The 20,852-nt window shown below is 38.9% G+C and overlaps 1 protein-coding gene across 1 annotated transcript in view; it reads right to left on the bottom strand.

Annotated features, from left to right (window-relative positions):
* The window catches only part of LOC145322792 (aminopeptidase N-like), a 32,276-nt gene that overhangs the window by 7,752 nt on the left and 3,672 nt on the right, over window positions 1-20,852 (bottom strand). The window contains exons 6-18 of the mRNA XM_080165060.1: window positions 14,710-14,867; window positions 11,075-11,152; window positions 10,724-10,804; window positions 10,516-10,616; window positions 10,066-10,173; window positions 9,442-9,507; window positions 8,981-9,132; window positions 8,175-8,332; window positions 7,292-7,377; window positions 6,870-7,028; window positions 5,948-6,077; window positions 5,362-5,439; window positions 4,749-4,895 (exon numbers count right to left, since the gene is read on the bottom strand). Coding sequence (XP_080021186.1) covers window positions 4,749-4,895; window positions 5,362-5,439; window positions 5,948-6,077; window positions 6,870-7,028; window positions 7,292-7,377; window positions 8,175-8,332; window positions 8,981-9,132; window positions 9,442-9,507; window positions 10,066-10,173; window positions 10,516-10,616; window positions 10,724-10,804; window positions 11,075-11,152; window positions 14,710-14,867 — 1,502 coding nt within the window. The remainder of the gene's footprint in view (window positions 1-4,748; window positions 4,896-5,361; window positions 5,440-5,947; window positions 6,078-6,869; window positions 7,029-7,291; window positions 7,378-8,174; window positions 8,333-8,980; window positions 9,133-9,441; window positions 9,508-10,065; window positions 10,174-10,515; window positions 10,617-10,723; window positions 10,805-11,074; window positions 11,153-14,709; window positions 14,868-20,852) is intronic.

Below are 20,852 nucleotides of genomic sequence, written 5' to 3'. Positions count from 1 at the left end.
AAGCAAATATATGTATATATAAATACCCAAGTGATAAATAAGGTTGTTTTTTTTGTACCATGGGTACAAGTAAGTGAATACTAACCTCACCAAACAACACTGGAAACTGATATGGTAACTGAACGAAAGTACGCCCACCCTGTGGACATAGCCTGACTTGCTGCCCCACACTGGGCAGTGGTGGTGTGTACCTGGACCATCGACCTTCATAGTTGTGAACTATATACAGAGGAAGCGTGATTTTTTTTGGAGCAAGGAGGAAAAGCTAGCTAGCTCTGGGGATATTCCTATACACGTATATATATATATATGGGCGTGTAGCCATGTATATATATAGATAGCCTACCTATCCATATATCTACTAGCGGATACGCTCCTAGAGACATCTGGGGATACCTAACATATTCCCTGTTACCTTTAAGCTAAGATCCGCTGGTTACCACAGAAATCAAGAGCTATACTGGAAAGGAGAACAACTCAGGCTCAACAGTTAAACAAGACGCTGGCACAAACAGACCAACCCCCTGCTACTTATCATGGGGGCGCGCCAGCCACAGAAACTCTTGAGCCAGGAGGACCGAGCCTACGGCTACGTGGACTACCACCCTAATTACACAGCTATAGTATTTATACTAGGGGTGAGCCGGCTCGAACCTCCTTGCGGTGCGGCTACTCTACTCTGCTCCTATATCTACAAGATACTGCTCCTGTTATTACTTTGGCCTACTGTGTTGAGTACAGTGAACATCAAACACATGCCAGGTCACAGACCCCTGGTCCCTGAGATGCCCTTGTCTGGAAGGATGACTGAATGTCCGCTGCACAGCTCCTGTTCAGTTGGTGCTCAACGTACGAGAAATAGCAATACTGGACTGGGGATTGCTGAACCTGTAGGTGTCCCCCTGGGGGTGTTGAACGATGCAACTGAGCCTAATGAGAAGGTGACAAGCTTCAGAAACTTAGTGGCCAGCCCCAAGATGGACACTATTACCAGAACTGAGACTCCAAAGGGGCCCAGCCCTAGGGCCAGTACCACCTGTTTCTGGGGTGGAAAGGTCCTCCCTGGCACTGGCCTCCCCAATCTGGAGGATGGGGAGCTGTCCCAGGGGAATAGGCCCTTCACCCAGATGCCCGACGCGTACCTGGGGGTGGGGGAGCCGCCACCCAAGCCTCCCTGGGAGCCCCCAGGCATGGAACGACTGGGGACCGGCCTAAGGATGGGGACTGGTGACCTGCCGCAGTGGAAGACTTTACCCAGCACGGAGGGAGCAGGGTTGACCCGCAGCAGTGAGGCTGTCCCCCCACACTCCAAGACCAGATGCCGCTACTTTGTTGAACCACTGCACATGTCCCAGCCAAGTTCCTCCATGCTGCTGAAGATGGAGGCCCACCAGGATGCAGAGCTCAAACTAGGGGAGTAAATAAGAAGGCCACCACCTGCCAAAACCAGAACCACCGCAGGGGCTCCCCACCAGCAGCTGACGGAGCCTGGCAGGGACGCAATACCAGCTGGCAACTCTGGCCCAACTCAGGTGGCTACCAACAGTCTGCTGACAGTCCGGAATACAGTCCAGGCTACCATCAGTATGGCATCTTCTGGGCCTTGCTGGTCCACCAGTGGGTACCTGTCCACACACTGGCCACAGGTACCCCCCAGAGCTCATAGCCCCCTTTCCGACTGGCACCATCAACGGCCTTTGCTACCAACTACCTGGCATACCCAGAGGGAGGATCCCTCATGTGGAGAAGCACCTGCAGAAGCTAAGGCCGAGGCTGGCCTCGCCACCCAGGGGAGGAGAGCCGCTGTTGGATGGAAGGAACCTGTGTGTATGGGGAGGAGGCTGAATGTAACCAAGGGGCCACCACAAGCAGCCCAGCACCGCCTGACCCCTAGTAGGGGAGACCCTGTTTGTCAGCTGGTGCCCCAACTGGAGGAGGAGAGACCTGGCAGGTTGATACACCCTGGGGAAGCCGGCCTGATGGGACCCAGCTGGACGAAGGGGCGCTGCCGCTTCAACGGCCACACAGCCGCCAAGTGTAGAACCGGTTGGGACCAAGCAATGAAGAAACACCAGGCCGCCCAACAACCTGCATGCAACCAGTCTGCCACCCAGGTCCACCTGGAGGGAGATGCCCAGCCGTCACCCCAATTAGCTGCCGCCGCTGGGGCCGCGGCTACCCAGGAGTCTGTGTCTCAGATTGGGACCATAGTGGCCGGGATCAACGTGCTGGGAGGAGCGGCTGAACCCAACCGGGTTGGCCTGGACCTCAGCCTCAATCACAGGGGACCGGTGTCCGTAACCCCTGTCGCCCCCAGCAAGAGCCGAGGGGCGCTACCCAGCGAGTCTGAGTCGATGTATGGGACGCCAACCGGCGTCGCCACCTGGAAGGAACGAGAGGTGCTTCCCTGCACCACCAAGCTGATGTCTGGGGCGACAACCGTCGCCGCCACCTGTGAAGACTGGGGGGTGCTATCCAGCGCCCCACGCTGGTGCCTGGGGCGACAACCGTCGCCGCCACCGAGAGACCTGGACCCCTGTGAAGACTGGGGGGTGCTATCCAGCGCCCCCACACTGGTGCCTGGGGCGACAACCGTCGCCGCCACCGAGATACCTGGACCCCGGAATGAGCCCGCAGCCCCAGAGGAAGGGGTGACACCCGTCACCCCCAGTCAGCCAGAGCCCCCAGCCAGCAGGGAGGGTCCAGCTGTCCCTCACCCTCAACTGCATCCAGCTGTCTACCTCCCTCAACCAAGCCAAGGTAATTGTATTGCACTGGTGTACCAGGAAGTTTGGGCTGGGCCAAACTTGCCTGCGCCCCCTGCATCTGCCCCAGGAGCCAGGATATCAGCCATTACCAGCCAAACTGAAGAAGCTTTGACCGCTGCCTGGGGAGTAACACCACTAGATGTGCCAAGTGCCGAGCCTACCCATAGAAGTAGAGGATCCCCAACAATTATGTCTACCCAAGATGGAGACAATGTGCCTGGACCCCTTCAGGCTAGGGGAGGAAATCCGGAGCCTTGTGCCTCCAGTCTACCAGCAGCAGTGGCCGTGGATGGGCCTGTCTCCCAGCCAACTAGAGCGGAGCCACCCTTGCAGATCCAAGACAGCCTCCGGCATAAAGGATGGACTGTTACCTTTCCCTACCCCGCAGGTCGGACTGCCATGCACCACCCTGCCAATGTCCAGAATGAGCCTGAAGGAGGCAACGCTCCTACAGTATGGCAACCACCATCTGCCCGCGTTGACAGAGACCCTGGAAGCCGAATGAACCTGACCAGCCCCGAGGGCGAAGAAACTGCGCCTGCATCCAGTAGCCAGCCTGCCAGCAGCAAGGTGACCAACACGATGGAGACCACCAGCCCAGTGGAGAAACCTGAAGAGGTGTATACCAGGCGGCTGTTGGTCCAAGCCCCCTCATGTGCTGTGCCACTCCTGGAGGTTGCCAGGGTGGCCTCAGAGGTACACATCCAACGGCCAGAATATCCAACAGGACCAGCTATTCCAGCAGATATAGCCGATTCCGTTAGACCTGGGGAGGGCTGGAGTCCACCACCATCCAGCAACTGGTATCCTGGCGGACCCATTCCACAAGGACAACAAACTGAAGGCCGCAACCACTGTCGGAAGTCTGGCGGTGCAGACAACCCCTCCAGCCTTCCGAGGGGAGAGTTGTGGTATGCGGCAGCTCTGGACCATGCAGAAACCAAGACATTATAGTGATGCTACGCACCTAGCTAAATCCTGTTGTTCTACAATTATAAAGCCACCTGAAAATATGTCAGATAACGGTACTGGTTTCATCCCTCAGTTGTCCTGCAAATGGAGGGAGGGGGTGTTACCCCTCCCTCTCCCATCTTAAGCACCGGAACCTTCCCCTTCAACCACCAAGTTATCAGCACCACCTCAACCCTGAGGATAAAGGATCTAAACCTGCCCTCACCTGATAGGATCACCCCCACACAGACTGTTGTTGTCACAAGTAATCATCAAACCTTCCCTCTTTAGTACCCAGACCTACCACTCAACCCCTCTATGCTTATCTACCTATTGTGCTGCTCCATGGGCTATCCTGCCTGCCCCAGACAGGGATAGCCATCTACCTAACCATTGCAATTACCTATGTTTTACTGTATGATTTATCTTTAACTATCTTTATTCCTAATCCATATGTATTTATATTATGGTTAACTGTATTCTTAATTCCCCCCACCCCTTCCAGGGATGGGGACTCATGATTGCCCAAACTGACTATTGTATATGTATTACAATGCTTTTATGTTATGATTATTTATTCCTATCCATTGTAGTTAATGTTTGTTGTATATAGCTTTAGTATCTCTTAACCCTTCAATAAAGTGACAACTGAAAGTAGATGTTGATCATTATCTAGTGAAAGCTAGAGAAGCGTAGCTTCTCTATAGTAAGGTGTCCACGTCTGTCACACTGCCGTAATCTAATTGAACTCCGGTGTCTGCCATTGATCCTCGGCGGATACCACATATACAGTAAATTCAAAATAAGAAATTTTAACATTGATACAGTTCAGCGAGTAAGTTCCCATTCACAAAAGGTAGTGTGTGTAAATTTTTGAAAAAAATGCACATTTGTGCTTGCAGAAGTATCTGAATATAGAAATTATCTTTTGAAACAAATTTTGATAATTCGTGAGTCAAATGCTTTGATGATGTCATAAATGTATTGTTTTTCATTTACATTTATTTAAAACTTTATCAACAATCTTACCTTGATAACAGGATATCCCTTCTGTAGTGTCCAGGTGTCCATGATCTGCTTGGCAGTGACCTCCTGTGGGAGGACACCATCAACATGGGCCTGGTCACCAAGGGATGTCCAGAGATCGTCTTGCTCTGCATTAGAGTAGGCATGCTCCTAAACAAGATTTTAAATAAAAAGTAGTTGATTTGGCTCAAAGGGATTAATGAAAGCTCGCCTTGGTTACAAATAGGAATGGGACTTTACTGACATCTAAGGATCGACAAATCTATGTAATCCGCAATGTTATTAAAAAAATCTGCTTAAAATTAAATTGGACTTCACTAATAAAGAATACAAGTTTAGCCAACGAAAAAGATAACATAGTTATAAAATTTAGGGTACCAGTATAATTTAAAGTCCAATGTCCTCTTAATCCAATTCTCCATTTTTATGATTCAAATTCGATACCTTGATCAAATGTTGAAAATCTATTTACGTATTCAAATGACGTCATAAAAATGAGGGAGATGAGAGGAGAAGTGGGAAAGAAAACCCCTAAAAAGAGACGGAAAATACCTAATTTTTATGACGTCTCACGCTGATTTTTTGAGAGACTTTCTTCACGTACAAATCTATTTACCTTGAAGTAATTGGCAAGACCTTGGTGGAAAGTGTCAGGAGTGAGGAAATTTGACATCATTCTTATCAGAATAGCTCCCTAGACAATGAAAAGTGTGAGTGTGACTCTTTCTACAGAGATATCTTCATAAGCACTGTACCAATTTGGTTTTAACCTAGTTTTGGGCAGAATACCTTGGTATAGTCCCTTTCGTAACATTGCCCCTTATGGGGTGATTCTTCGTATTTTTCACAGTAGCTTTTCTCCTATTTCTAGCCCCTGCAGGGGGCTCTAACCCTGCGGGGCCAATTACCTAGCCCTGTGGGGCAATCACCTAACCCAATATAACCTAACCTAATTATAAGCTAAAATAACCTATAAAAAGCCATTTTAAAAGTACGACGAATCGCCCCTTATGGGGCGATGTTACTAAAGGGACTATTCCCGGATACCTCTATCATAACATTCGAAGTGGCAATGGGAAAAATCCCTTGAAATATATTTTGATATTATAAATCACCTTTAGTACCAAGATGTTAGTATAAACTTAAACTTAAAATTTTAACTTAGGGAAATATTTAAAAAAAAAATGATTAATTAAAAATACCTTTCCGTATGAGATTCTGTCAAAATTTTCTTGGTATACAGGGTTCTCAATATTAACGGAGATAGGATGGGATGAGGGAAGAGCATCCAGGTAGAACACATCTTGCATGTCAAAGTTAACAGTTCTCTCCCTTAATATGAAAGCAATATTTGGTGGGCATTAAGCTATAAAAATTGGAAAGAATTTTAATGAATATAATAGATTTGAAATCTGCATAAAATTTTAAGGAATTTTTATAAATTCGTTTTTTGTATAATTCTTTATCTATAAGCGCAAATACAAATTAAGTTAAATAATTTTGACATCTGTGATTGATGGATTGAAAACTATCTGCGCCCTGATTGGAGAAGCTATAGTGACGTACATCATTCAACCAATTAGAGCGCAGGTAGTTTTCAATCCACCTATCCTATTGGTCAAAATTTATTAACTTTAATTTGATTTGCGCTTTTAAATAATGAATTATATAAAAAACGAATTTTATAAAAAATCCTCAAAATTTTATGCAGATTTCAAATCTATTATATTCATTAAAATTCTTTCCAATTTTTATAGCTTAGTGGGCATTGTCTGAAATCACTTTGTATGAAAACTAATATTTTTATTAAGCTATACTCTATTTCACTTTGTCTGAACTTATTATTATTTTATAGAAGACCCCAAGGCACAAAACCTTTAGAAGTTCTAACTATGCATATTATAAACCATTAGATAACTACACAGTGATATTTTATGTAAAGAAAATTAATTCACTATACTTTTTCTTTCATTCTAAAATTGCCATTTTTAGTTTTAAAAGCATGCTGTTTATTTACAATAAATTAAACTTTGATATTACAATGCAGCTGTAAATTTTTAGTTATGTAAAAGTTAGAGGCAAAACAAGTTTTTATTTAGATACACTAAGAAATTCAAAGCTTACTTGAGTCTCATATCAGGTTCCACATAATCAGCGCCCAGATACTCAATATACGAGGCAAATCCTTCGTTCAGCCACAGGTCGTTCCACCACTTCATGGTGACCAGGTCACCGAACCACTGGTGGGCAAGTTCGTGAGCTACCACGGTTGCTACACGTTCCCTAAGGAAAGATAAGATATTAGATAATGACAAAACCTCTACTTATTATCATATAAATATCTTTTGTAGAATGGCCGACAAACCGACGGACCATTAGACGTCCCTCTCTTTTTAGATATCTTATAAATAAGAGTGTATTCTTTACAATTAATAAATAGTTTCATTACTAATTTTCCCCAAGCATAACAGACTAAAGGACTGACAGATGGACGGACAGACAGTCAAAGAGAATTATAAAGTAGCTTCGCTCATAAAAATACTTACTTGCTTTTCAAAGCATAGTTGACTTCGTCATACAGAATAGCTGTATCTCTATAAGTTATCAGACCCCAGTTCTCCATAGCACCAGACTAAATATAAATATATAGAATGGCCGTATCTCTATAAGTAATCAGACCCCAGTTCTCCATAGCAACAGACTAAATATAAATATACAGAATAGCTGTATCTCTATAAGTAATCAGACCCCAGTTCTCCATAGCACCAGACTAAATATAAATATATAGAATAGTTGTATCTCTATAAGTAATCAGACCCCAGTTCTCCATAGCACCAGACTAAATATAAATATATAGAATGGCTGTATCTCTATAAGTAATCAGACCCCAGTTCTCCATAGCACCAGACTAAATATAAATATATAGAATAGTTGTATCTCTATAAGTAATAACACCTCAGTTCTTCATAGCACCAGACTAAATATAAATATATATAGAATAGTTGTATCTCTATAAATAATAAGTCCTCACTGTTACAATGTGTTGCCCCCCCCCCCAACGACAGCTAAAAAACACGTTTAGGTTTCGTGATTAAAAAAAAATAATTTCATCGTTGGTTTGAAATGTGGTGGGTTATTAAAAAACTTTTTGGCTCACTGCCTCACTAAAATCAGTTAGTCTCGCTAAAAATTTGGTGGGGATTATTTTGCCTCACTGCAAGCCTCACTGATTTTAGTGAGGCAGTGAGCCAAAAAAAATTTTTTTAAGAATCCACCTCTGATTAGTTGATAGTAAGGTTTCTTTTCACAATAGTACAAATTTTAAAAATTGTTATGGAATAGTCTTGGTGTGGGGGGAGGGGTGAAAGGGGTTCACTTCACTCCATTTCCAGAAGGACCCATGAAATTTTTCCAAAAAAAAAATATTACCTGGAAATCAGGAATGGCAGCCATGTCCATCTTATTGAGAGGGAACTTGTAATCAAACAGGTCCTCGTAGAACTGGATGACCTGGGGACCAATTTTGGCAGCATAGCCAAGTTCGGGGACACGGTCCTCCTGGGACCAAATCTTGAAGTTTTCGTGTCCTAATAATATTTAACAATTAACTTTAACAAACAAGACAGATACTGGAGATTTTTTTAGAAGTTGATACATTGATTCTTATATTTGAAATAAAGAAAGGTAATTATGTGACGAACACCAAACTGCATAACTTTTGTGTCACTTTTGATTCCTGTGACGTCATATAATGAGGAAGATGAGAGGAGAAGTGGGAAAGAAAACCCCTAAAAAAGAGATGGAGAATATGACGTCAAAAGTGGTGCAAAAGTTATGCAGCTTGGTCTTCGTCTAATTATGTAAACTTTAGACTTTAACATAGCCATGTAGATAAATTGTTATGCCATGGAAATTTACTTCTATCAAAGAACTGGCTTTACATAAGTATGTATAAAGTAAGGTAAGGTAAATCAATCTATTAATTTATTTTATCATAAGATAAGCAAGTTTATAATACTGTTACCTAGATAGTAACCACTTTCAGTAGTAAGATGTTTAGGTTTTTTTTGAAGTGCTGGAAAGTTTCATGTGTGACGTCATAAAAATACGTCTGAATTCATCCTTATTTTAGGGGTTTCATTTCATTTTCTCCTCTCCTTTTTAGGCGTATTTTATGACATCACAAACGTCACTTTCTAGCGCTTCGTTTTTTAAAATTTAATTTCATGCCTTACCTTCATCATAAACACTGCCAAACTCACAAACAATGAATGCCAGCAAATAGGTTGACATCTTAACACTGGGCTCATAAATATCCAACAAATATTCGTCATCAATAACCTCTCCAGCCAAGGACTCCATGTTTGACAGGGTGATCATGTCCCTCCTACAAAAATAGAAATTAATTTAGTATACAACACTGGCGTATAAGAGTTTGGAAATTTCCAAATTGACTGCATCTCTAAAAATATTAATGATATGTTTTTAATTTCCCCATTTTTACATTCTACACCCAAAATGGTGAATTTATGGCTAATCATGAATTGATTGTTGACACCATCCCTAAAACTTTTATTTTGAAGAAATTGGTAGGATAAAAATGGCTTCAAACACCGATTTAAATTTAAACAAAAAAATGTAGTTCTCCTGGTCGAAGAAATATCTTGAAAGACTATTTAAATTTATGTTTAATTACCTACGACCAAGTCTTGTGTTGAATACTGCTTTCATATCGGGTTCATCAAGGCAAGGGAAGGCTCTCCTAAAAAATTTTATTTCAACCTTATTTATAATGCATGACGTTTGTCTTAAAGTCCTCAATGTGAATGGTAATTAGTCGCGTTTGTTTTTGTTTACCTTTTTAAAAAGTAACAGGATGTATGTGTATTAATGTGTGTCTGTCCGTAACAAAAGATCTCGCTTACCGCTGGATCTTTACAGTAAAGCTTTTTGGAGGGGTTTGTAACTATTTTAGGGGACGGTAATTTCACACTCTTAACCCTTACAGATCGGGGGGGGGGGGGGTCATATTGACCTTCCCTCTAGTTTTTTCAATGTCATTTTTTTTGTAGGTAAGATAGAGAGCTGTGACTTCATGACTTTTTAAGTTTAGTAATTATACGTCGGCAAGAGTTGATCTTATAAGGATATCTGGTCTGTGTCGGTCATGGCGTCCGGTCAAAGTCGGTTAGGTGGCACCAAATTTAGAAAAAATTCTAAATAAATCTTAATTTCTACATTATGACTTTTGTGTATAAGGTAGAAACCTAAAATTTTTATTAGAACCAGCAGGCTTATTACATCGTTGAAGATTCTTTACCTGGCGTCTGTAGATTCAAATTGTGTGGTACCAATATTCTTGGTCACATTGTTGATTCTGTCCACGTAGGAGCTTCTGTAGAATCCTGCCAGGTTGTCCTGCAGCTGACTAAATCATATAAAGGTTTACTTGTAATACAAAGAAAGGTATACTTGCATCTTACGAAATATTGTTTTGTTGTATCTGTCTAAATAAAAAAGTTAAACTATTTTTAAAAAGATTATGAAATCATAATTTTGTTTTTAGGTATAGCTTCGAAACCGATTAATATCATCTGGACTAAAATAGGTTCTCAGCCATACTAAAAATCATGTATAGCATCATCTAACAGACACTTTCCACGAATACTAACAAAATCTTATAAAACTGGTTTTAATCTTCTGATTTTTTATTTTAACATCCTTGCAATGCTGTCTATAATACGATGCGTTAAATGAATATGAACTATACCTGACAAAATCCATATGAAGGTAGAAGGAATCTTGTAACATTGGTTCTTCCAACATTATAATAACAAAGTCTCTGTCAATGTCATACCCAACTGATTCAATCTTTAACAAATGATTATATACATAAGTATAACGAAATAACAATGTAATGATAACGTTGGAACATTTGCCCCATTTTACCAGTTTCTTGAAATTGTTGTCAAATTTACCTTGTAAGGGCTGAATTCATCCAAGCCAACTTGTAGAGTTTCTTCGTTGATATAGGTATCTCTAGTATGCAGGGTAATACACTGAAAAAAATTTAAAAATGGATAAAATTCTATTAAAATTCTTGGGCTAGTCTATATTTTAATGGTTTTATCATATACTCCACTAAGAATTGAACTAAATTATTTTGAAATTAACTTAAAGTAAAATAGGTTAAAGGTTCCTGTTTGATAATACATGTACAAAGTGAACTAAACTGATTACTTGGGCTTGTAAATAAGCTGTTTCAGTATCTTAGGTCGAAAAGGTCTGTTTTGTAAGCTTATAAATAGATTTGAAACAACTGTTTTTACCTTATAATCACAGTTATTTAGTTCAGTTTCTTGGATGTAGCCGGTCAATTTCACCTCTCCTTTGATTGTATAATTATCCTAAAAATTAAAAATATCAAACATCAATGTAAAGACTAAAGATATATTGTGGTAGCAACCCGAGTTCGGGTATTTCGGCGGTGTGAACAGACGTGGACAAGTGTAGTTATAGAGAAGCTGTGCTTCTCTATATATCACCAATAACAGCAAGAATATAAATTAAGGTGTTGATTTGGTACTTGCTTACATGTGTTAGACTGGAGCACCGAAACCCCCCCCCCCCGCTTAGTTTTGACAAAAATCAAAAATAAGGGGGGGGGGTAGTTTTTTAATGTCTGGAAAATGGCAAGGAGGAAAAGTGCAGGGAAAGGCAAAGACTTTTTGTTCAAACCCCCCCCCCCCCCCTTAATTACCTCACTCAACTTTCTGGCGTGATGTACAGTGAAAAAACTACCCCCCCCTTATTTTTGATTTTCTTCAAAACTAAGCGGGGGGGGGGGGGGGGTTTCGGTGCTCCGGTCTTCACATGTAAGCAAGCACCGTTGATTTATTCAAGGTTCACAAAGTACTAACTATAATACAATAGAATGCTAAATACATGGATTGGAATAATTAATAATCAAAATCAGAGGTTAGATATATCTGTACAACAACAATAATTGGCAATAGTTATCCCCATCCCTGAGAGGGGTGGGGAATGGCAAGATAAATCAGATTAAATACAATAAGGTTGTCAAACTATAAATACTTTAATCCATGGGGGGGGGGGGTTAATGGCCCCACCTCCTTCATAGGGGAGATCACTCGGACCGCCCGACAGTTGGAAGCGAAGTTACTATACAATTAGGGGCTTCTGGGTGGTGAATACCACAATATTTCTCATAAGAATTTTAGTAGATTTTTAAAAATCGTTACAGACAGAGAGGTTTACAAGCAGAGTGAATTACAACTAAATTAATTCGAAAAAAGATTTTTTTTTTGATTTTGGAGGTCAAAGCTTCGTATTAATGACAACCTTTTGTATCTGCCCCCCGAATGTTAATCAAACAATATACAAATCTTTAGACAAGCGGCTGTGAAGGTGTATAACAAGGACGTTTGCGTACTTTAATAGCGTAGCTTTATAGAAATGAGAGATAGGGAAATGAAGAAAAAAAATGAACACAACAATATAGAATGAGGAAACCTAAGTATTATAAAACACACAAAGTGTAAGAGATACATCTATAATACAAAGTAGCTTGATGTCTGTCCGTCTGTCCGTCTGTCTGTCCCTTAAGATCTCGGTAACCACTGAACCGATCGGATTCTACTCTTCAGGGTATCTACCTATTGGTCCTGTGGTGGTTTTAAGCTATTTTCTTGGGGGGTGGGACACCCCCAACCCCCCAAAAAACAAAAAAAATCCTCCCCATTTTTTTTTTTTTTTTTTTTTGTAAGAAATATCCTTGGTTCTTTGTAGAAGATTTCCTTTGTGGAAGATTTCCTTGGTCCTTCTTATTATTTTTTTTTTACAAATTTCACCTTACACTCTTTTTACCATCTCTTGGGGCAAAGCCCCTAGAGGCTAGGGGCGAAGCCGCTAGTATAATATATAGAGCAATAAAATTGCAAAATTTGTATTTTTCCAAATATTTATGTAATACCTAGTTAATGAATAAATATTTCAAGGTTTATTTGTTTTAAAATTAAAAGAAAAGATAAGATATGGATTATTAGGATTGTAATACAGTATTTTCATAAAAACTATTTTGTCTCTCAATTATTTGAGACAAAATATATTGTTTTATAATTTTACTAGCGATTTCGCCCCTAGCCTCTAGGGGCTTTGCCCCAAGAGGTAATTAAAAAAAAATTGGATCTGCTGCAGTATCAAATTCAAAATAAAAAAAATGTGGGGGGATTTTTTTTTTTTTTGGAGGGTTAGGGGTGTCCCACCCCACAAGAAAATAGCTTAAAACCACCACAGGACCAATAGGTGTATACCCTGAAGAGTAGAATTCGATCGGTTCAGTGGTTACCGAAATCTTGAGGGACAGACAGACGGACGGACAGACATCAAGCTACTTTGCATTATAGATACTGGTATCTTAGATACCAAATACTTAACATAATCTAAGTATATAACTTCATAAAAGTTAAAAGCAAAAACAGTTTTTTGGATAAAATATTCCCATCTTTCTGTCGGGTTATTATATACTTGGATTTCCCTAAATTAAATAAATAAACAAAAATATGACATTTAATTGTACATTGTTTGTTGATTTAAAAAAAAACTTTGACCCTTTGACGTCAAAGCATTAAGAATTGTATAAAATTATTTTTCTTATCATTCATTATATAATAATTTAACTAAAATTGGAAATTTCCCTAAAAAAATAAAGACAACGAAATGACATTGAAATCTAAGAATAGGAGGAAACATCACAAGAAATATATATTGGAATCCTAATTCTAATATCTAATGTATATTGCAGTCGAGTATATGTGGTATTCGGCAGCCGTGAGCCATGTTCTATGGCAACCCTGACCTTGGTTCGGAGAAGGGCCGAGGGCCCTCCCCCGAGTACTGGGGAAGGGGTCAGCCTGACCCCTCCCTATGCTTTAAAATTAATGATAGATTTTGACAGCCTATTTATGGTTAAGCTGTATTGTTTGGTTCCCCCACCCTGTCCAGGGATGGGGGATCATTATGGCCCAATCTGATTATTGTATATGTATTTATATTGATTCTGCTTTAGGATTATTTATTCCAATCTGTGTATTTATTGTTTGTTGTATATAACTTTAGTAAACCTTAGACCCTGAATAAAGGAACATCTGAATAGACTCTGTTTATTATTTAGTGATTGCTAGAGAAGCGTAGCTTCTCTATAATATATGTGTCCACGTCTGTTCGCACTGCCGTAGTCATTTGAACTCGGGTGTTTGCCATTTAACCTAGGCGGATACCACATATATCCCAATTTCCACAACCTACAGCCTCCATAGAATGAAAGAAAGAATAGATAGACAAAGTGAGTTTTAGAATAGATTGTCCACGGGAATCTACACAAAAAAATATGCTGTCTTTAATAAAATACGCCATATCGTAATGCGATAGCTAGATGGTCAAAGTGAGTTAGGGAATATAAGTTTACTGGTTAGGGGTTTCTTTGGAAGAAAAATTAGCGGTGATTTCCCTCAGAGTGCCTAGCGGGTACAGAACCTCTCTCACTTGATTTTTAAAATAAGGGGTTTGTACTTTTTTATATGCATAAACCTTTCGATGTTGCCTTACCCTTCGGGGCTTCCCTGTACCCAATATAACCTAACCTAGCCAAACATAAAGTAAAACATAATTACAGAAAAATAATCTCTCCTTTTTTCAATTTATTTTTAAGTTGGAGGGTGTCTGTGCTCAACTAAGAACTTTGAGGGAAACCACTAAATCAGCTGAGCTGGATCTTTAAATCATTTTAGTGGTGAGCTAAATCGGGATGAGCCAACTTTCCACCAATGAGAGCACAGCATTTTATTAAATGCCGCGCTGTGATTGGCTGAAATTCGGCTCACCCCGATCTGGCATACCACTAAAATGATTTAAAGATCCAGCTCTGTTTATCCTCTATACTAACCTCTACGATGAAAGGAATGAGTGTGAGATTGTACACTTCAGGAATAACGTGTCTGGGCAGACGTACGTCACGTACAAATCCCATCTCGTTGTTCAGAAGGGAAATGTATCCAAATTCGGACATGTGGGTCTCTTGGGCTATATCACATCTCCATTGTCCTGAAGAAAAAGTAAATAATCTAAAGTAAATTTTAATGATTTGAAGATACTTTTGATGATAAAGAAAGATCTTTTATGAACTAACGTAAAAAGTGAGTTAGAAAACAGATGTACTTAAAAGTGGGATAAGAAAAAAAAAGATGATTGTAAGATGTTAAGAGAATTGTATAATATAGCCATAGAGAAAAAAATAAAAGAGAGGAATCGAAGCAACTAGAAGACGAAAATAGGCAGTGGGCCTAGAGGCCTACTTAGCGCTGTTGCCGCGCTAAAATTTATTGCTATTCCACTACTTTTCAAATGGGAGGATTAAAAATTATTTTTAAAAATATTTTTTTACTTTTTACTATTTCCATATTTAGGGCAAGAATATTAGATTAGATATTTTTGTTTTAATGTTTTAATTAAAAATTACATAGAATTTTATTTTTATTTAAAAAAATTTGTTCATGAAAGATGAATCTTTCTATTTCTAAAAAGGGGGAAATTTTTTTCATAATGAACATTCAGCTGATTCTGACCGCGCACGGCTGTTTGCTAAATATCGCTTTTCTTTTTATTCACATTATTATTTATGATTCACTTACAAAAAGCCCTGGGCGGTTTTTGATTTTCGTCTGCTTCTAAATTTAGGGATGGGGAAGTAGTATTTTACCATGAAAAAGGGGTGAGTATTCATCCTCTTATCCTTTTTCCTTATGAATATAGCCAATTAATTCTAATTGAAATTGTCGAAATCAAATATTTTGATGTACAGTTGAAAGTACAGTTGGAGTAAAACTTGTTTTTTGGTGTAACTGAAAGGGAAGTAAGCAAGAAGACACAGTGGTCCTCAAGGCAAAAGAAGTTTGACAAAACCTACCATAAAAACGGACTATATGGCCATCAAATATACACATTGGAGGGCCAGGAACTGATTTTCTAAAAATCATAGCTGTTCCTTCTTGGGGTTTATTCCATTTTAAAGTTAACAGACCAAATTCCCTAAAAAATCAAGGTTGTTTGTCACAATTTTGTTGCTTTGGATTCAAACCTTTATAACTTTGGCTGTATGAAAGACTCATGAAAGCTAAACCTACCATTGGAAAGCCTATTGAATGACAATTTCAGACATAGCTTTAATTTTTTTGTAGCTTTCTTACTTTTTGCTCTACAAGGAAAATTGTAACCAAAGGGAGAAAATTTATTGATAAATCTATTCTCAGAAAGGCTTTCACTAGGGTATTTTGGTGTAAATTTTTCAGGATTTTAATTGTGTTCAGTGATTCTTTTGATGACAAATGCAAAAAATACACTTTCATACATTTAATTTGGTATATTTGCATTTTTTCTACCTTGTGCCAAAAATTTTTTATAAAAATTATAAGTTGGTGTATATTTTTTAGTCCAAAATTGTACATAAATTTCAGGAATAGATATTAAGAACCATCAATTGCTACATTTTACATGTGTAGTTTTAAATTTCCTATATTTATGGTTGTGTAGGAGCCTCAAAAATGCTAAACCTACCATTGTAAAGCTTGTTGAACACTATCCAAATAAATCTACGACTTTAAAAAAAAAATTGACTTAAAAGGCTTGCACAGGATTTATGTTAGGTGTAATAAATTTCACCAAAAATGTTTTCTTTCCTACAAAATTTGGAGTAGAAGGGAGGTTACAAAGCAGTAATAGTTATCACATGTCCTGTTTCAACACCAATCTATGGAGGGGGTGTGCCCCCCCCCAAAATGGTGCAGGGCTTAGGTGCCCCCCCTTTCCCCCCCTAAAAAGGGAGGGGGGTAACATTTTGATAGTTGAAAATAATGCAAAATTTAAAAATTAAAAAAAATATTTTTTTCAAAACTCAAAAAGATATAACATACCCCCCCCTGGCCCCCCTCCCCTACCCCATATCTATGGGGAATAATTCACAGTTGGGGGAGAGGGGGGGGTGTAAAAAGTGCATGAAAAGTGCTGAAATTTATTTTATTTTCCTAAAATATATTTACCCCAGGGGTAACATTTTTATGGGCTGGGGGGGTATTATCTGCTATATATCTTTTTTAAAAAAATAGGGGGGGGGGTGATTTCAACCCCTCCCCCCACCTCCTTAGACATCTCTGGGATTTTTTTTCATCTTTTTTAACTCTCCCCCTTCTAAATTCTGGTAACTTCCCCCAGTTCAGGGGGTTTGGGTGGGGCTAACAATCCTTCCATAGAAAAAAACCTGCTCACATTCAATCTGCACAAAGTAAAGACCAATTTAACTTTGGGCTCGGGAACAAAGTAGAGGTTGGAAACAACAATATGATGTTTGGCTGGGAAACCGCTAAAGGACTAGTCAGGCAGATGATTCTGAATTCCCGCAGACCAGCAAAAATTTGCACCTGGAATGTTTGGACAATGTTTCAGTCAGGCCGGAAAGAAAACATTTGCTGAGAAATGCTTAAAGCCAGGGTTGATATCCTGGCTATCACCGAATCATGGTGGACAAATAATGGAGAGTTAAAACATCATTCTGGCTTGAAAATACTTTACTCAGGCCATATGAATGAGAATCTAGGACATAAGCAAGGGGTAGCGCTTATGCTGACCAAACAAGCAGAGCAGGCCATGATCAGCTGCTAACCCCATGGTCCAAGAATCATGGAGGCTTACTTCAAATCCTCAGATATAAACATCAATCTGAGAATTATAGTAGCATATGCTCTTACAAGCAGATACAGAGGTCAAAAATGAATTTTATGACCAGCTTGACTCTGTATTTAAGAATGGTCATAAAGAAAAGGACCTGACCATGCTCCTAAGAGATTTCAATGCTCAAGAGCGGAGTAATAATGAGAATTTAGAAGAAATCATAGGCAAATATGGCCTAGGCTTAAGTAATGGCAAGGAAAATGACAATGGTGATAGACTTGTAAGTTTTTGTACTGAAAACAAACTTGTCATTGGTGGAACCATCTTTAAACACAAGAAGATTCATACTGCCACCTGGAGATCACCAGAACAAAGAACCTTTAAACAGATAGACCACATCTGTATATCTAGATGTATAAAAGGTCCTCTCCTTGATGCCAGGGTTGAAAGAGGACCATTCAGACTATTATATTCTATCTTCTAAAGTTCGGCTTAGATTTAAAAAGCAGTACTCAAACCCTAACCCCAGGAAGAAATATAATTTAACAACCCTTCAAAACTCTGAAAAGCTACAAGAGTTTAAGCTCACTCAAAAGAACAGATTTGAGTTGTTGACTCTTTAAGAGGAAGATGGAGTTGAAGATATTGGGCAAAGTATCAAAAAAGTTTATAATGATACTAGCCAAGAATAATTAGGTTTCAAAAAGGCTAACCAAAAGCCGTGGATCACTAAAAGATCCATTGATCTCATGGATCTAAGAAGAGATGTAAGACAAAAGACACTTTTTAGAAACTCTCCAGAAGATAAAGACCTGTTTAAGATGCTCAGCAGGGAAATCCAAAGAAGTGTCAGAATTGACAAAAAAGAACACTTGGAAAACCTTGCTATGCAAGCAGAAAATGCTGCTAATCAAAATAGAATGAAAGATGTCTATGAGATTACTAAGAGCATTGCAGGTAAAGTACACAAATCAGGATCACACATCAGGGACAAGGATGGTTCACTCCTTAAAACTGATGAAGATATTCCAAATAGATGGGCAGAGCACTTCACTGAACTGCTAAATCTTCCAGTTCCAGAGGAAGAAACTGAGATTCCACCCTCAGATGCACTTGACATTGACTGTCAAGCGCCAAATCTATTGGAAATCAAAGAGGCCATTAAAAATTTGAAAAATAACAAGGCCACTGGACCTGATAACATACCAGCTGAGGTCATAAAAGCAGACCTAGATACATCAGCTGAGGCATTCCTACCTTTGATCACAAAGATATGGAATGATAAGTTATGCCAAGAGGACTGGAAGAATGGACACATCTCATTACTAGCCAAAAAAGGACACTTGACCCAATGTGGAAACTACAGAGGGATAATGCTTCTTTCAGTACCTAGCCGTATCCTTAGTAAGATTCTTCTTAATAGAATAAAGAAAAAGGTTAATGAAAAGCTAAGACCTAATCAGGCTGGATTTAGACTAAACCGTTCCAATATTGATCAGGTAACCTCTCTAAGAATAATCATATAGCAATCCAAGGAATGGAACTCTGAGCTCTTTGTAAACTTCATTGACTACAAAAAAGCATTTGATTCTTTAGACAGAAGATCTCTCTGGAAAATCTGCCGACACTATGGCATTCCAGAAAAGATAATCAATATCATTAAAGCTATCTTTCATAAAGGAGGTGGAAATGTAATGTATAAAGGTAAACTATCAACCTTTTTTGAGATTGTAACAGGCGTCAGACAAGGATGCCTTCTTTCTCCCTTCTTTTTCCTCCTTGCCATTGACTGGATCATGAAGAACTGTGAAAGTAATGATGGCATTTGCTGGGAGCTATTTGGCAATCCAAAATATTTGGGAGTTTTGGACTTTGCTGATGATATTGCTTTGTTAACAAGCAATAGAAGTCAAATGCAAAGAAGGACTAACATGATAGCTGAAACTTCCAAGAAAATTGGACTAGAAATTAATGTTCCTAAAACCAAAATACTCAAATTAAATGCAAATTCCCAAGAACCAATTACTATTGGAGACCAAATTCTTGAGGATGTAGATTGTTTTGAGTATCTTGGAAGTAAAATTGATGAAGCTGGAGGCACTTTAACAGATGTTAAAGCTAGAATTAACAAATCTAGGACAGCCTTTGCCAGCCTGAACAAAATTTGGAATTCCAACAACATCTCCATAAAGACCAAGTTAAGATGTTCTCTCTGTTTTGCTGTATGGGGCTGAAACTTGGTTCCTAACCACAGCAGTGGTCTCCAAGCTACAGACATATATCAATAAATGTCTCAGGAGAATCCACTAGATCTCTTGGCCAAATAAGATCACAAATGCTGAGCTTCTAGAGCGCAGTGACATGTCAGACATTAAACTGACAATAAAACAGAGGAAATGGTGATGGTTGGGGCACACACTAAGGAAAGGGCATGATGATATATCCAAGCCTTGACTTGGAACCCCCAAATAGAAAAGAGGAAACAAGGTAGACCAAAAACAACCTAAAGGAAGGAAAACTTAAAGGGAGTGTAAAGGTAAAAATTTCTCATCATATTATCAAATCTTAACATTTTCTAAGCACCTTTCAATAAACTGATCAACTAAAAACGTCGTATTAACAAAATTATCAAGGATTTAAGCCTTGATTTTTTGGTATTTTGGGAGGAAAAACAGGGAAAATCTAAACTTTTTTCTTTATCAAAATGTTTGTAGGGATATTTAACGTGTCACATATAGTTTAAACTATTTACTTACTGTTAAGCATTTATTTTATGACATAAAATTGTTAATTCATGCTGTAATAACGTAGAAATTAAGTAATAAAGATTTATTTTAAGTTTGTATTATTGACAAAAAAATACCTTACTGTTTACAAAGGGTTGAATCTCAGAGATTATTTGAAGTGATAATATCCGTTTTTATTGTGTTGGACTATAAACAACCCACTTTGGAGAATTATCAGACTGTTTATAAAGAAATATTGCATCTTTATTATTTACAAATTTTGTAATTAAAGGTGGGCGAGAGATGGGCCATCTAAAGTTAATTGGATACTAAAAAAAACAGTTTCTAGCTTTGTTATTGAATTTGGTTTTCAATAAAAAATATTGCTTATTTTATCAATTTCTAAGTAACTATACATTGGTTTAAAGCAAGGATTACGTTAAAAGTTAGCTTAACCATTAGGAAAAATCAAGAACTATGTGAAAAAGTTTAATTTTAGCTATAATGGGAGAAAAAAAAGAATTTAATGCACATTTTATATAATACGTAAAATTTCTTCCTTTCCCTGTACCTTATAATCAGAAAAAGCCGTTTTTTAAGCAAACAAAAGCGCATTTTGCTCTATCTGTGAGATATTATG

Source organism: Acartia tonsa, chromosome 6, assembly GCF_053477335.1.
Source record: "Acartia tonsa isolate MP-2025a chromosome 6, ASM5347733v1, whole genome shotgun sequence".
In the NCBI taxonomy this organism is placed as follows: Eukaryota; Metazoa; Arthropoda; class Copepoda; order Calanoida; family Acartiidae; genus Acartia; species Acartia tonsa.
Note: the sequence above shows the minus strand (reverse complement) of the source record. Positions and strands in the feature narration are given on the sequence as shown.